Genomic DNA, 14,028 nt, shown 5'->3' with positions numbered 1-14,028 from the left:
AAGTGTGGAGGCAAGTTGAGTGCTGGTAAGCTCCATCCTAGCAAACACACCACGTCCAGCATATTCTGATTCTGGTTTAGTGGGATGAGGAGTTTTGTGATATATTTGTGATATATTAATGTATATTATATATTTCGGGGGATGTCATGTGTTCTACCTGCACAGCCTTTGTGATCTACTGGTCTGGTAGATCGCGATCTACCTTTTGGGCAACGCGTTAAGTTACGACAGGGAGAGTTTGCCCAGGGCGTCGTCCAGGCTGTGATTTGTGGACTTTGCTGGATAGAAGTCTTCCAGGGTGATCCGTGTGTTCCAGCCTTGGTTCAGAGTGAACTTGTAGACACTTACGATGAGAGCAGGAAACATCTCCATCAGGTCAATGTCAGCAGCAGCCTCAGCACTGTAAACACACAGAAACAGAGTACAGCCATATATACACTCAGTTCAAAAGGCACAGCACCAATAAGAAGTCCTTGCGGTCTTCTTGTTTCCATTTAGGCCCTACAGTATGTGCAATCATTTCATATAGTCATTGCATGAAGGGTGACAGCATGTAATTCAGACAGGGCATTACGTCTGCTCCCTTTATTTGTAGTTGTTACGTCCCCACCAAAGAGGTCCAGGTGTTATTGTGTGCAAAAGCGCATTATTGGTGATTTCCTCTACCATAAGCCCTCAATGAATTGCATTGAATTGAATGGGGTTATTTCCATGGCACAAAAATCATTTAATTTATATATCCTCTCTTCATAATGTAAATAGTATCCCAAGCGGTGCACTTTAGTACACTTATTTCAATGGAAATAAGCTAATTGGCACAAAAATGTCAAATTCAACGTACTGGTGCTGATGGAGATTGCGTATGAAGCGCAGCAGTCCAAACGCATCATCATGGTAGGGAAACCTCTTCCTCCTGTTGTCCATCTCCTCAAACACCTCCTGTGGCAACTGGAAAAACACACAACTTCAACATGAAACGGACCTGTCTAATAAACACACACACACACCTGAACCCTACATGATTTAGTCTCTAATGGACACACCTGAACCCTACATGATTTAGTCTAATAGACTACAGTAATACAGTATACATATGATTAGTCTGAAAACACCAGACCGTAGCACTTGCCCTAGCCTCGAACAACTTCAGTGATGCTTGCGGAACTCGACTACGTCTCGTTCCTGACCGCATCACTGTCGTGGCAATAATCACGTTAAACTACACCCTCTCGTGTAAAATTGCTTAAGTATGTCGCTCTGGATTAAGAGCATCTGATAAAGGCCTAAATTGTAATGGACATGTATGTGTATTTTATACAGATTTAGTGTAATGGACATATATGTGTATAGGCTATTGTACACATGATTTAGTCACCTTGGGCCTGATTCTTCAACGCGTTTACGCTGATATAATGACGTGAAGCTAGCGGAAAGGCATTTACGTGGATTTCCCACATTAATTTGGAATTCATGGAAATGGCCGTGAACTTGACGCTCACGTAGGTTGGTCGGAAACTCCGTAAAATCCCACGGGACCTCTTTAGGTGGCGGACGAATTTACGGATATATTCAGAAGGCTTTAGTCTTCATGCTGAATCAATAAATAGTTCCCAAATCGCAGATAAAATATGTAGGCATGTGTCCCGACCCTAACATTGTTCAGCACATAAAAAAATGATATATAAAAGCCGAGTGCACTTGCACTTGTATGCCTATGCATGCATTCTAGAGTCAAGTCCCATAAGGAAACTGCCCCTGCAAGCGACACCTTTTTATTTATTTATTAGGATATTTCTATAGCATGCGCGATTGCGCTGCTCACTTGACAGCCTTCTCTAGGCTATCGCAGTGCGTTGTGAGCTTGTAGATCGGCTCCCGTGGACTCGCGCTGCATGTTAAAAAACAAACTCACAATTATAATAAGAACATAGGCCTACACTTATCTGCATTCTGCACTGTACGAATCCAACGTTGTTTAGTCAGTGTGTGTTAGTGTTGTTTAGTGAGTCAGTTCTCTGACTGTCGGTGTGTGTGTGTGTGTGTGTGTGGGGGGGCGGACAGCAGCATGCGGCCGCTGAACCGAGTCCAATCTGGGTGAAATTTACATTGGAAAATTAATATAACGGCGCGGTGAGCCCGGCAAGGACAGAACACGGCCTGGCCCGACTGTTATATGGTCTATCTATGGCATTCTATGGTTCACAGACTGACAGACATGCCGGTCTGACAGACAGACAGCAGTCACGACGAGGGCTATAAATCCACAGCGTGCAATTTGGCCAGTCAGTTTTAAGCCAGCTCACCTTAATTAATTATAATATGGGCAACGTTGTAGCTGTGTAGGCTATATGCTGTAGGCTACTACATTGATCTCATCATGAGATGAATCAAGTTTGCCGTGTCCCGCGAATCATTTTAATATGACGACATCATGAAATTAATTTACATCTGATACATCGGATATCTATTTTACTTCTGCAGGCGAGTGTTGTTTCTTTTTTTTATAACCCTCAGGTGCATTCATCAGTAGCCTAAGGGCTTATCATTGCCGAGTTGTAATATAGCATTTGGTCGTGTGGTGAACAGTACAAATTAATATCATGTATTGATATTGATCACATGCATGGATGCCACACACAGAATAGTTTAACTCACTGGATAAACTCACTGGATTATAATTTCTTAAATTCTTCAGACAAGAGGATCCCAATTATTCACTTATGAATGTATATGCTTGTAGGCTACTGTTCTTTATCGCGCAAGCCATGCCCCCCTGGCCCCCTCCCTCTCTCCCCTCTCTCTCTCTCTCTCTCTCTCTCTCTCTCTCTCTCTCTCTCTCTCTCTCAAAAGACGACTTTTGCATTGACATATATCCGATATTTTAAATATCGGATAGCCTATATTTTACCTCTGACTGCAAAGGTGTGAGTGCAGCAACCGCCTTGGTCCCGAACTTAATTAAATAAATTATAATGATATTGCTTCAGCAGCGGAGCACGCACCGTTGTGGACATTTTAATAGAGTGCGGGCTATATTCATGCATTGACCGCGGCTGTGAAGCCTTTTTTCTTTTTTTGACAGACCAAACTGCTGTCTGCTGAGTCATGCTTGAAGCCTTTTATGGTGCGATATGGGGCGTGGATCAATGCAAATGAGGTTGTCGGGTGCTTTTCCGATCACTTTGCACCCACTGCATTCAGTATGACATACACCTGCGATACGCCAGCGCACCTGTGGTACACACCGCTCTCTGAATAACACGTCATCTCAACGTAGCTTGATCGGACGGATAAATACGATATCTGTTTCCGCCACAGTGTAACGGTGGCGTATTTCTTTTTAATGAATCAGGCCCCTTGTGTTTCATGGTGTGTTTCCATGTGCTGAACAGTCCAGAGGCGCAACACTGACCGAACGCTAGGGGGGGATATAGAGCGGCGCCGCGAAGCGGCGCCGCCGAAAAATCCGTCCCCCCCGTCCCCCCCACTACCCTAGGGGAGGGGGGGATGGGGGGGTCTAACCACCAAAACGTGGGGTTATGGTTAGGGTCGGACTACAGAGAGGTTGTTCCAGTGACTCAATGCACATACAAATGCAATGCCAATATGCTATATTAACATTAGAACGTTTTAAAGACAGATTAATTATTGACGACAATGCAACCTGTGTGTCCAACGTCACTGAAAACTTTCATAATGGCAATTAAATTTACTCACGAGTGCTGATGTGAAATGGAGGATGTAAGAACACACTTTTGTTGTATTAGAGCAGGGTAAATATGAAGTTTTGCGCCATGGTCTTGTTTATATTCCTCTTTACATAGGCTTTATGTTATTGTCGCAATTTGGTCCGTCTGAGATCTGAGTGAGGGGGCCTTCCTGAGTGAGGGGGTTTCTGACGGCGTCGCTTACTCGCTTCCCCTCTGTCAGAGGTGGAAGCTACGCGCAGCCGTCGGGACCCCCCCAAACCGACTGTCCCCCCCCCCTCCAGAAAAGAGGTCTTTCTGCTACAGAAACTGTCAGACGAAGACCAAAAACACTAGCGGGGTTCCTATGTTGCGTTATATTTTTCGAAAGAAGCAACAGCTGTACCTATAGTCTCGTACCAGGCCCAAACTCATCTGGGGGGGACCAATGTGACGCTGGCAGGGGACGCGTCCCCCGCGTCCCCTAGGCTATTGCGCCCCTGGAACAGTCCATCCTCAGCACACTGGTTCCACACAGCCATGACGTTGTGGCGCTCAGGGTTTTCATAGTGCTTGTCGATTTCCTTCTCATTCGCAACCTTTTGCAGGAAATCAATTCTCCTGGAAGAATTTACAAAACAAACATATTGAGAAAAATAAATCAAAAGGTTTACTTTAAAACAACAACGAAAACATCATGTTGGTAGAACACTTACTGTTGGATCAAAATGTTTACTTTAAAACCATGTTTGGGGCATGATATTATTGGTAGAAAAAAATTATCAATAGCCAAATTAGCTGATCTACGAGCTCCAAACGTGTTGTGACCCGTTGTGAGCTTGTAGATGTGCTTTTTTTTTAATAGAGCTTAAGAGAATAAAATGAGCTGTGGTTGTGATTATGCCATGATATGAAGTATTGATTAAAGCTACTACTACTACTACTACTACTACTACTACTACTGTATGTGTAATGTGTACTTATAGTACGTTTTGTTTGTCCAGAAGTAGGGATGAGCCAAGCATTCCTCCACTTTAGGTCTTTTCTTTGGGTCTGCATGGATCATCCTCTCGATGAGATCCTTGGCAACCACATCCTGAACGTGATCCAGGTTGTAGATTCCATCGTAGATGTTGGTTTCACATCTAAAGTCATCACCGAAGGGATGGTGTCCTCCGGATAGGATGTAATACATCAACATCCCAGCCACCTGACAAAAGGAGCATGGAAATGTATTTAATCATTTATATTGTTCTCATTTATTTAATTGTTCTCAGTCAGATTTTCCTTTTTATTAACCTGGATATCAGCACTTCTTTTAGCAACATCACTGTGAGCAGGTATCGTCTCCTTTGCCTTCCAGCATCTCGATCCTGCATTCTTTGTGTGGAGGGTTGTTCGTCCTTCCTGCAATCGTCGGCTTATTCCAAAATCTGCTAATCTTGCTTTGTTTTTAACATCTATAAAGCAAATTGGGTAGATCAATACAATAAACAGTGTTTACTATTGATGGAAATGACATGAATTGTATGTTGTTTCATTCTCTGAAACTGTATAGGCTATGCTCTTAATCTATTCTGTATCTTACCAATCAAGACATTCTGGGGCTTGATATCCCGGTGGAGAATATGAGGATACTGACAATGAAGAACATTTAAGCTATTGAGAACCTGCTTTGCAAGACCCTTCATTTCACCAAGGCTGTCTTCAGTGAAGTTACATTTGATGTACTCTTCCAGTGTGTATTCACATAACTGAAGACCAAGGTATCCAAAGTCCTCATCCTCTGCAAAGTCGACATATCGTACAATCGAAGGATCATCAAGCTCTGGAAGACGTAAAAATCCTTCCTCATTCTTCAGCACACCGCAGTTGGATATGGGCATTCTCTTAACTGCAACTTCAGTGCCGTCATTTCTTAACCCCAAGAAGACCTCAGTTCCATCACTTCCCTTTGCAATGCAGAATTCAATATCTTTCACAAACACAAGACTTCCAACTTTGATCACTTTACTTTCATCTATGTCTGCAAGCTTCTCTAACTGTTGCTTCCATCTTTGACTGATTGGGTGCCATTTCCGTAGTTTTGATGACACACTGGCTACAGGGTGGATAGGTTGTGGTTTTGGTGACACACTGGCTACGGGGTGGATAGGTTGTGGTGTTGGTGACACACTGGCTACGGGGTGGATAGGTTGTGGTGACACACTGGCTATGGGGTGGATAGGTTGTGGTTGTGGTGACACACTGGCTACGTGGTGGATAGGTTGTGGTGTTGGTGACACACTGGCTACGGGGTGGATAGGTTTTGGTGTTGGTGACACACTGGCTATGGGGTGCATAGGTTGTGGTGACACACTGGCTATGGGGTGGATAGGTTGTGGTTGTGGTGACACACTGGCTATGGGGTGCATAGGTTGTGGTGACACACTGGCTACGGGGTGGATAGGTTGTGGTGTTGGTGACACACTGGCTTCAGGGTGGATAGGTTGTGGTTTTGGTGACACACTGGCTACGGGGTGGATAGGTTGCACATGTGAACTTTCAGTCAGACCAGATTTCTCAACAGGAACCGTTGTTGGCTTATCTGCATCAGTATGAACCTCATCTTTCAGCTCCTCTTGCTTCATTTGTTTTATCCTTCTCTTCTTCTTTTTGGATCCTGACAGCTCTGTGTTGGCAGTTGTGGAAACATCACACTCTGAGCTTGCCTTGTTTAGGAACTTGTGCAGTTCTGTTATATCTTCTTTCAGTTTGATGAATTCTGTGTGGAGAATCGACATGACTGGAGACGCCGATGGAGGGCTCGTCTGAGGACGACGTAAAGAATATGCAATTCGCATTATATCCTCAGGCACATGATCTATTCCCACTGATGCAAAGATGTCAGTGGCATGTTCACATGGAAGCAGGTTTGCCAGTATGCCATATGTATTCAATCTCACAAAAGGGGGGTTCTCTTTCTTCACAAAAGGAACAATCGTTGTGACCAATGTAACCATGAGGTTCTGATTCCAGTCATCTTTAACTTTGGTTTTTTGTGCGATCAAATATAGTAGCCACAGAACATTATCCTGTTTTTCAGGAAATCGAGTCCTTGTGGAAAGGAGTTTCAGCAGCTTGGGGATCATAGACAGTGATACCTCACTGGGTATCTCTTTCATTGCGCGGACAACTATAGATACATTTGAAACAAGTATCATGTGTACAACATCTATGGGTACATCGACCGTTGAAAGAATCTTGTCTGCATTCTCAATGTAGAAGTTCATCTTATCATTGTCCTTCAACCACTTAATACATCTCTGACGATACTCTTCTCTTAGTGGTCCGTTAAGCATTAATGACATTAACATGTCAATGGTGGTCAGATGGGTCTGAGGATTCTCCTCCAGCATGTAACGATCAAACATGCTGAAAACTTCTGTTGGTGTTTTCTGATGCACAGCAATATTCAGATCTATAAAACGTTTTATTTTAGAATAATAGTCACCGTCGCTCAATGAAAGCTCATGCATCATGTCAGATATTTTTAAATTGAATAAACCATGAGCAGGATGTTCATTAGTTATTGGTGTTATAATCCCTCCAGCTTTGACTAGGACTTTCACAATATCACCTCTCTTACTGATGGCAGCAACCTGAACTGGTGACATAGCGCGGGGAGCATTTGCAAAAGCATTTGGATTTGCTCCTGCTTTAATCAGTTTGTGCACAAAATCAAGTGGTGTTTTGTAATAAGAGGCATATTGCAGAGGCGTCAAGTTTTTTGTGGATAACCGATCTGTGTTTGCACGCTCTTTCAGAAGGAATGCAAAAATGTCCTCCTTGTGAAATGCCACAGCAGCACTTAAGGGACATATATGACTGTTGAGCTCTTTGCATGGGTAAAGGCCATTGATGTCTTTGCCTCGGATTGATTTCTCGAACTTGTTGAGGTCGCCAGTCATAATGAGCTGTATTATGGGATGTGTTTCTGTTGGGGCAGATGTGGTCCCTGGTGGATCCCATCGGAGGTCATTGTTCATGCTCTGTGCTACCGGATCCATTTCTTTGCTTCAGAATAGCTGTGGGTGGAAGAAGAAAAAAGTGTTTAATACGTTTATTCAAACATGGATTATGTATTTAACTGAAGAAAGGTTCCGTTTTAGAAATGGTTGTTGTGTAATCATTGGTTTAAAGTAAGTACATTTACTCAAGTACTGAATACCATTTTGAGGCACAATATGTTATACTTCTACTCCACTACATCAGAGGCAAATGTATTTACTGAGTTACTTATAGAGTTCACAATTTGAGCTTGTAGATCGGCTATGTTTGAAAGATGTTTGACAAAAAATAAAGAAAAAAAACTTTTGAAATGAGACATTCTGCAGAATGAGTCGGCTACTTTTACTTTTGATAGGTTAAGTACATTTTGATGACAATACATCTGTACTTTAGCTTGAATTACTTTCTTAGTAAGTATTTATTCATTGTAGTAGATACATGGAAAAACCTTTCCACCCTGTGTGTAATTGTTAAGGTTTAGGGCTGAAGGTCGCAGTTAACTATGAAACCTTCCCTCACCATCACTCACAATCCCCATAAATTTTTGTCACTCATTTTGTCACGTCACTCACAATGATACCTGTCCATTTAAACTCAGACAGGCCTGCCCCAAAGTTAGTAAAGCCGCAGGTATATGGCAACAGGCCCTATACCTGGGCCCTCATCAAACCCTGTACACTCAATACACTGTCACCCTTAGATCTCCATAAATGGAGCTGACCTTTTCTGACATTCCATATGTTGATCTGACCTCAATCAAACCCTGTATACTCAAGACACGCTCCATATGGCCAGTACACGCAACCTCACCCTTTAGGCCAGGGCAAGGTCGTTTCTCGCCACCAGGTGTCTTACTGGTCTTTTGAATTTGTACTCACCCGTGTGAACTGAGTGGTGCAGCTCCCCCCACCCCCACCTCTCTCTCTCTCTCTCTCTCTCTCTCTCTCTCATTAGCAGGCAACATTGCAGCACTATCCCTCTCTCTGTTTCTGGCGCCCCCTACTGGTACCTTATTAGCCAGGCTAATACTGGTACTCATGACCACATGGGTACATAGGTGTACACACATTGCTAGTTGTAGGAGTGGTTGCACCACTCAAAAATCAGACCTGTCATAGTCACTCAAACCAAACCACCTTTGAGATATACAGTACAAAAAAACTCTGTTCTTGTTCTGATGGTAGGGAGGAAGGGGTTAAGTAAGGACGAGTGGAAACATGATTTCACAAATCAGCTCATAGCCTACCGTACAGTATCTATCTGCGAACATTTTTACAAAAGATATGTTCATAATAAACAACTAATACAAGTCAAACCAACAGCTTTAATAATAAGTTGTTACATTTAACTTACAGTTTCTGGGTATAATCTTGACAACACGACTCTTTCAAATCCACATAAACATTGTTACTTACAGTTACAGTAGTAGGACTTCCCACTTCCTCTTCCTCTCTCTCTCTCTCTCTCTCTCTCTCTCTCTCTCTCTCTCTCTCTCTCTCTCTCTCTCTCTCCTCTTCTAACTTTCACTATCCAGTAAACTAAGCTTGAATTCCCATGAAATAGAAAGTATGAAAAGTGTGTGTGTGTGTGTGTGTGTGTGTGTGTGTGTGTGTGTGTGTGTGTGTGTGTGTGTGTGTGTGTGTGTGTGTGGGCCACTGTGTCACCTGGACGGCAGTGGCTCAGCGGTAGAGGTTCAGGTTCAAGTTTATTTAGGGTGTGTTCGGAAATGCGCACCGGGAATGCGGTCAGGTCAGTTTGTTTAGTGTGGTGGGCGGTGACGTCACATAGTGCGTTCAGTGTGCCTTATTTACAAACGACCACAGCTGTGAATCGTTCGTAAATAATTCACACCGGACAACCCCAGCTTCAGGGTAGGGTCGCTCAGTGCGGGCACTCGCCACACCCGGTGCGCAGCGAACTGGATTTTCTAACGACAACGCACCGGATTTTAGATCAAACAATGAAACAACAAATACAACAAACAGTACACATAGCAGATACCAAAAGTACAGTAAAGTGCACATTAACCATTAAAGTGCAAGCGTTAAAGTGCTATGCAATAAGTGCACATTGGCCATAGGAAGTGCATGTGTATACGCACGAGACCAATAAAGTGCTCATCATAAGATTCAGCAGCATTCAGTGTGCAAAAAGAGACGGGTGTGAGTGGCCGCTAGAGCATCCAGATGTGAACCCTGAGGATCCCAGGTTCGATTCCTCTGGGCTCCCCCGATCGAAGTGTCCTTGAGCAAGACTCTCAACCCCTAATTTAACCCGATGTGCAGGGTTGGTGCCTTGCATGGTTTCCTCTGTCGTGTGTGTGCGTGCATTTGTGCGTTTATTTACATTTTTGGATGTGCTACGTTTGGTATACTGTATTTGGGTTTAGCACTCCAATGAGAACCATTGCTGATGCACACTCACTCCATTGAGAACCATTGCTGATGCACACTCACTCCAGAGAACCATTGCTGATGCACACTCACTCCAATGAGAACCATTGCTGATGCACACTCACTCCAATGAGAACCATTGCTGATGCACACTCACTCCAATGAGAACCATTGCTGATGCACAACCTCTTTTTCTCATTGCATTGTTTTTGAACACTTGGTGGCTTCAGATTGACATCAATGGGTGTGTAATCAGAGGGTCACACACAGGTGCACTGGTCAGATGGATGGACCAACATGACCAATCAGGTTAGACGCAGGCAGGCAGCTAGCTATAGCTATAGCTCAGATATTCTAATAGTATATGTTTTAATAATTCTGCTAAATAACTGAACTCTCCTGGTATCCCTGCTGCTTTGGCAAGTCATTTTTTCCTTCAACAGAATAACAGATGCTAGTTTACTATGCAGATTAGGCCTACTCAATAATCTCGTGTTTTTGTTTCATTAATGTAGTTTTTTTCGTTTCTCGACCACACATGTACAGAAAGGTACTTAGATATCAGGTCGTTATAGGTAAACACTAGGTTCCTTGTTTAGCTGCTATCCTATAGTTTATTTGAGGCACTATATTGTTCTCTGCATTCTATTTACCACTAGTACGTTACTATATTTACCTTGTTTATTGACTACAGTTCATGTTCACTTATTCTGATTTATCACTTCCAAGTGTCTGCTATATGGTTAAATTGTAATTTAATTGGACATTGTTCTTAAAACATGAAATAGTTTCCATAATAACCAACAACATAATACTGACTGACTTTCTATTCAGTAAAAATGCATTAAAGCTCAGATGATCTAAAGTTATTTACTATTAATAGAAGACAAAACATCCACTGGAACAAAATCAGTGATGTTCTCTTTTATATTTCTGGGTTCAAATCCTTCTACATAATGTTGAGCATGTAGACATGTGAGCCAGTAGATGGTGCTACAGGCCACACTGAGGAAATAGACAATCTGCAATGTTTTATTATGACTTCCCATAAACACTGGTGGAAGGTAACTAAGTACATTTACTCAACTACTGTACTTAAGTATCTTTCTGTTGAATTGAAAATGGAGGACCCTGTTGTAAACAAGTCAGAGCAGTTCTTGTATTGACTTGTTTTAGTTTGAAAGCTTGTACCCATTCAACAGCCCCAGAAATGAAGGCCTAGCTGGCCCTATACCTGGGCCCTCATCAAACCCTGTACAGTCAAGAGAATGTCCCCACTACCACCCTTGGATCTCCATTTATGGAGCTGACCTGTTCTGACATTCCATATGTTGATCTGACCTCATCAAACCCTGTACACTCAAGACGTGCTCCTTGTATGGCCAGTACAGAATTCATTCCATGTTGTTCTGACCCCCCCCATGCCAAAACGGCAGCGCTCGTCCGGCAGTCTGCCGTCATGTCAATCAATGTTGTACAAATTAATTCAATAGACTGTATTGAATTAAATCAATCTCTTCATCTGTAAACAATCATAATATATGAATTTAGCAGCTTTCAATCAATCATGTCATACAATTATCTATGTAACGGGTCCAGGGGTGCCCACACACTTTTGACTTGAGATTTACTTTTAAAATTACCCGTCCAGCTCTTCAAGATCTACCCACCAAAATATATATATATATTATCCCATTGCTATAAAAAAAAATATATATAAAAAATATATACCTGACGGAAATATACCTAAATAACGGAGCTGGCGTTACACTGAATAATGCATTTTATTAACTGTACAATAATGTGAAGACATTGAGGGCTGGATATGAACCTATAGTAGACCCAAGGCAGAGTACTTATGAATAGTCTGTGTGGAAGTGTGGAGGGGAGTGGAGTGCTGGTAAGCTCCATCCTAGCAAACACACCACGTCCAACATATTCTGATTCTGGTTTAGTGGGATGAGGAGTTTTGTGATTTCTCTTATATATTTCGGGGAATGTCATGTGTTCTACCTGCACAGCCTTTGTGATCTACTGGTCTGGTAGATCGCGATCTACCTTTTGGGCAACGCGTTAAGTTACGACAGGGAGAGTTTGCCCAGGGTGTCGTCCAGGCTGTGACTTGTGGACTTTGCTGGATAGAAGTCTTCCAGGGTGATCCGTGTGTTCCAGCCTTGGTTCAGAGTGAACTTGTAGACACTTACGATGAGAGCAGGAAACATCTCCATCAGGTCAATGTCAGCAGCAGCCTCAGCACTGTAAACACACAGAAACAGAGTACAGCCATATATACACTCAGTTCAAAAGGCACAGCACCAATAAGAAGTCCTTGCGGTCTTGTTTCCATTTAGGCCCTACAGTATGTGCAATCATTTCATATAGTCATTGCATGAAGGGTGACAGCATGTAATTCAGACAGGGCATTACGTCTGCTCCCTTTATTTGTAGTTGTTACGTCCCCACCAAAGAGGTCCACGTGTTATTGTGTGCAAAAGCGCATTATTGGTGATTTCCTCTACCATAAGCCCTCAATGAATTGCATTGAATTGCATTGAATTGAATGGGGTGTTGTCCTAATTCGCTTATTTCCATGGCACAAAAATAATTTATTTTATATATCCTGTCTTCATAATGTAAATAGTATCCCAAGCGGCGCACTTTAGTACACTTTTTTAAATGGAAATAAGCTAATTAGCACAAAAATGTCAAATTCAACGTACTGGTGCTGATGGAGATTGCGTATGAAGCGCAGCAGTCCAAACGCATCATCATGGTAGGGAAACCTCTTCCTCCTGTTGTCCATCTCCTCAAACACCTCCTGTGGCAACTGGAAAAACACACAACTTCAACATGAAACGGACCTGTCTAATAAACACACACACACACACACACACACACACACACACACACACACACACACACCTGAACCCTACATGATTTAGTCTCTAATGGACACACCTGAACCCTACATGATTTAGTCTAATAGACTACAGTAATACAGTATACATATGATTTAGTCTGAAAACACCAGACCGTAGCACTTGCCCTAGCCTCGAACAACTTCAGTGATGCTTGCGGAACTCGACTACGTCTCGTTCCTGACCGTATCACTGTCGTGGCAATAATCACGTTAAACTACACCCTCTCGTGTAAAATTGCTTAAGTATGTCGCTCTGGATTAAGAGCATCTGATAAAGGCCTAAATTGTAATGGACATGTATGTGTATTTTATACAGATTTAGTGTAATGGACATATATGTGTATAGGCTATTGTACACATGATTTAGTCACCTTGTGTTTCATGGTGTGTTTCCATGTGCTGAACAGTCCATCCTCAGCACACTGGTTCCACACCGCCATGACGTTGTGGCGCTCAGGGTTTTCATAGTGCTTGTCGATTTCCTTCTCATTCGCAACCTTTTGCAGGAAATCAATTCTCCTGGAAGAATTTACAAAACAAACATATTGAGAAAAATAAATCAAAAGGTTTACTTTAAAACAACAACGCAAACATCATGTTGGTAGAACACTTAATGTTGGATCAAAATGTTTACTTTAAAACCATGTTTGGGGCATGATATTATTGGTAGAAAAAAATTATCAATAGCCAAATTAGCTGATCTACGAGCTCCAAACGTGTTGTGACCCGTTGTGAGCTGGTAGACGTGCTTTTTTTTTAATAGAGCTTAAGAGAATAAAATGAGCTGTGGTTGTGATTATGCCATGATATGAAGTATTGATTAAAGCTACTACTACTACTACTACTACTATTACTGTATGTGTAATGTGTACTTATTTCTAGTACGTTTTGTTTGTCCAGAAGTAGGGATGAGCCAAGCATTCCTCCACTTTAGGTCTTTTCTTTGGGTCTGCATGGATCATCCTCTCGATGAGATCCT

The 14,028-nt window shown here is 42.4% G+C and overlaps 1 protein-coding gene and 1 long non-coding RNA gene across 2 annotated transcripts; both read right to left on the bottom strand.

The window, feature by feature from the left end:
• Positions 1-4,194: 4,194 nt before the first annotated feature.
• LOC308330628 lies at positions 4,195-5,107 on the bottom strand. The gene is made up of 3 exons (XR_013965509.1): positions 4,986-5,107; positions 4,676-4,896; positions 4,195-4,307 (listed from the first exon to the last, which is right to left on the bottom strand). It is a non-coding gene; the product is annotated as an uncharacterized lncRNA (long non-coding RNA).
• A 6,960-nt stretch (positions 5,108-12,067) lies between these two features.
• On the bottom strand, positions 12,068-14,028 carry LOC308330626 (uncharacterized protein). The gene is made up of 4 exons (XM_080785576.1): positions 13,935-14,028; positions 13,421-13,568; positions 12,850-12,956; positions 12,068-12,385 (listed from the first exon to the last, which is right to left on the bottom strand). Exons 1-4 carry the CDS (start codon positions 14,009-14,011, stop codon positions 12,208-12,210), a joined length of 510 nt encoding a protein of 169 aa, XP_080641702.1. The 5' UTR covers positions 14,012-14,028; the 3' UTR covers positions 12,068-12,207.

The sequence above is a fragment of the Protomyctophum bolini genome (assembly GCF_963924005.1).
Source record: "Protomyctophum bolini genome assembly, chromosome: 16".
Taxonomy (NCBI): Eukaryota; Metazoa; Chordata; class Actinopteri; order Myctophiformes; family Myctophidae; genus Protomyctophum; species Protomyctophum bolini.
This window is presented reverse-complemented; position numbering and strand designations above follow the sequence as displayed.

Coding starts and splice junctions, on each gene's coding strand:
- LOC308330626 (XM_080785576.1), bottom strand. CDS start 14,011: ATGATCCATGCAGACCCAAAGAAAAGACCTAAAGTGGAGGAATGCTTG. Junction 12,957..13,420: donor AACACACCATGAAACACAAG/GTGACTAAATCA, acceptor GTGTTTTTCCAG/TTGCCACAGGAGGTGTTTGA. Junction 12,386..12,849: donor CGCAATCTCCATCAGCACCA/GTACGTTGAATT, acceptor GTGTGTTTACAG/TGCTGAGGCTGCTGCTGACA.